At 66.7% G+C, this 1,235-nt stretch overlaps 1 protein-coding gene across 1 annotated transcript in view; it reads right to left on the reverse strand.

The window, feature by feature from the left end:
* The window catches only part of TNS2 (tensin 2), a 13,314-nt gene that overhangs the window by 8,390 nt on the left and 3,689 nt on the right, over positions 1-1,235 (reverse strand). Inside the window, exons 5-8 of the mRNA XM_004692495.2 lie at positions 1,097-1,135; positions 866-915; positions 481-652; positions 179-229 (exon numbers count right to left, since the gene is read on the reverse strand). Coding sequence (XP_004692552.1) covers positions 179-229; positions 481-652; positions 866-915; positions 1,097-1,135 — 312 coding nt within the window. The remainder of the gene's footprint in view (positions 1-178; positions 230-480; positions 653-865; positions 916-1,096; positions 1,136-1,235) is intronic.

Here is a 1,235-nt window from a genome sequence, read left to right on the forward strand (position 1 = left end):
GAGGGGCTGGTGGCTGTCCAAGCCGGGTTGATACAAAGCCAGAACAAAGCATCTCAGGAACAGGTGACATGTGAAAGTGCGTAAGAAGGAAAGAGATTCCCACGGCTCCTACAGGAGGTCCTGGGGTGGGAGGGGTCCGCTTTCGGGGTCCACCATGGTAAGTTTCATCCCCTCCTACCTTGGGGTTTAGGCGGGTCAGGTCATGTCTTTTCTCTGAAAGGTTGAAGAGCTGCAAATAAAGGGGAACCTTAGAGGGAAGTGACCTCTGGCATCACCCATGGTGCGGGGTGTCGGTGGTGCCCCCAAAGAACCTCCAACCAGAGCGAGCTGCTGAGGTCCAGCTGGCCGCGCGGTCCGGACCAGCCCCGCCCCCGCGGTCCGGACCAGCCCCGCCCCCACTCAACTTCCCGCCAGTGGCCGCCGGGCAGCGGGACTTCCCAGCCCTCTCATTGGCCGGCGCCGCCAGGCCCCGCCCCTCACCAGGTACTTGTCTCGGTGCTTGGACTGCAGCACGTGAGCCAGCTCACGCAGGTGGCCCCGGTGTCGCTGCTCGTCGGGATGCGCGGGAAAGGCGGCGGCCAGGATGCGCTCGGTCACATAGGTGAGGTCCAGGTCCCAGCGCCGCTCCATAAGTGGGTCCAAGCTGAAGCTCCTGGGGGCGGGGGCGGGGCGCAGCCGGCCTGAGGATGCCAGGGGCGCGGCTCCGGGAGGTGGGGGTGTGTGTTGGGGGCAGGGTGGCCGCCCGCACGTGCGGCTTCGGGGTGCACGCTCGAGGGGCGGTCCCGAGGGGCCTGCTGGGGTCGCTGCTGGGCTGGGGCGCAGGGCCAGCCAGAGGACTGAGGCGGGATGGGGGGCGCTCACTTACCTGGGCAGGGTGCTGCGCTGCTTTGAGTGGTTCAGAGACTTGGTGGAGCCCTGGGGTGAGAAACCCCGTGGCTGTCTCTGGGGTGTGCCCCTCCCTCCGCTCCTCCAGAGGATGGAGCACAGCTCCCCACTCCAGCATTCCGTCCACTTTCGTGAACAGAAGAGACCTAGGTCTCTTGAGCCCAGAGCCCAGAGCCACTTGCCAGCCCCTCCTGCTCCCAGCATCCCTTACCAGGTGTTCTATGCGCCGCACGGGGGCCGTGCTTCTCCGCTAGAGGGAGATGGAGAAGGGACGTCAGGGCCCTGCAGGACCAGCGCTGGCCCCGGGAGTGGGGAGGGCCAGCCAGAGTCCCGGGGAGTGGGGAGGGCCA

Source organism: Condylura cristata, unplaced genomic scaffold (genome assembly GCF_000260355.1).
Source record: "Condylura cristata isolate star-nosed mole 26May11 unplaced genomic scaffold, ConCri1.0 scaffold00034, whole genome shotgun sequence".
NCBI lineage: Eukaryota > Metazoa > Chordata > Mammalia > Eulipotyphla > Talpidae > Condylura > Condylura cristata.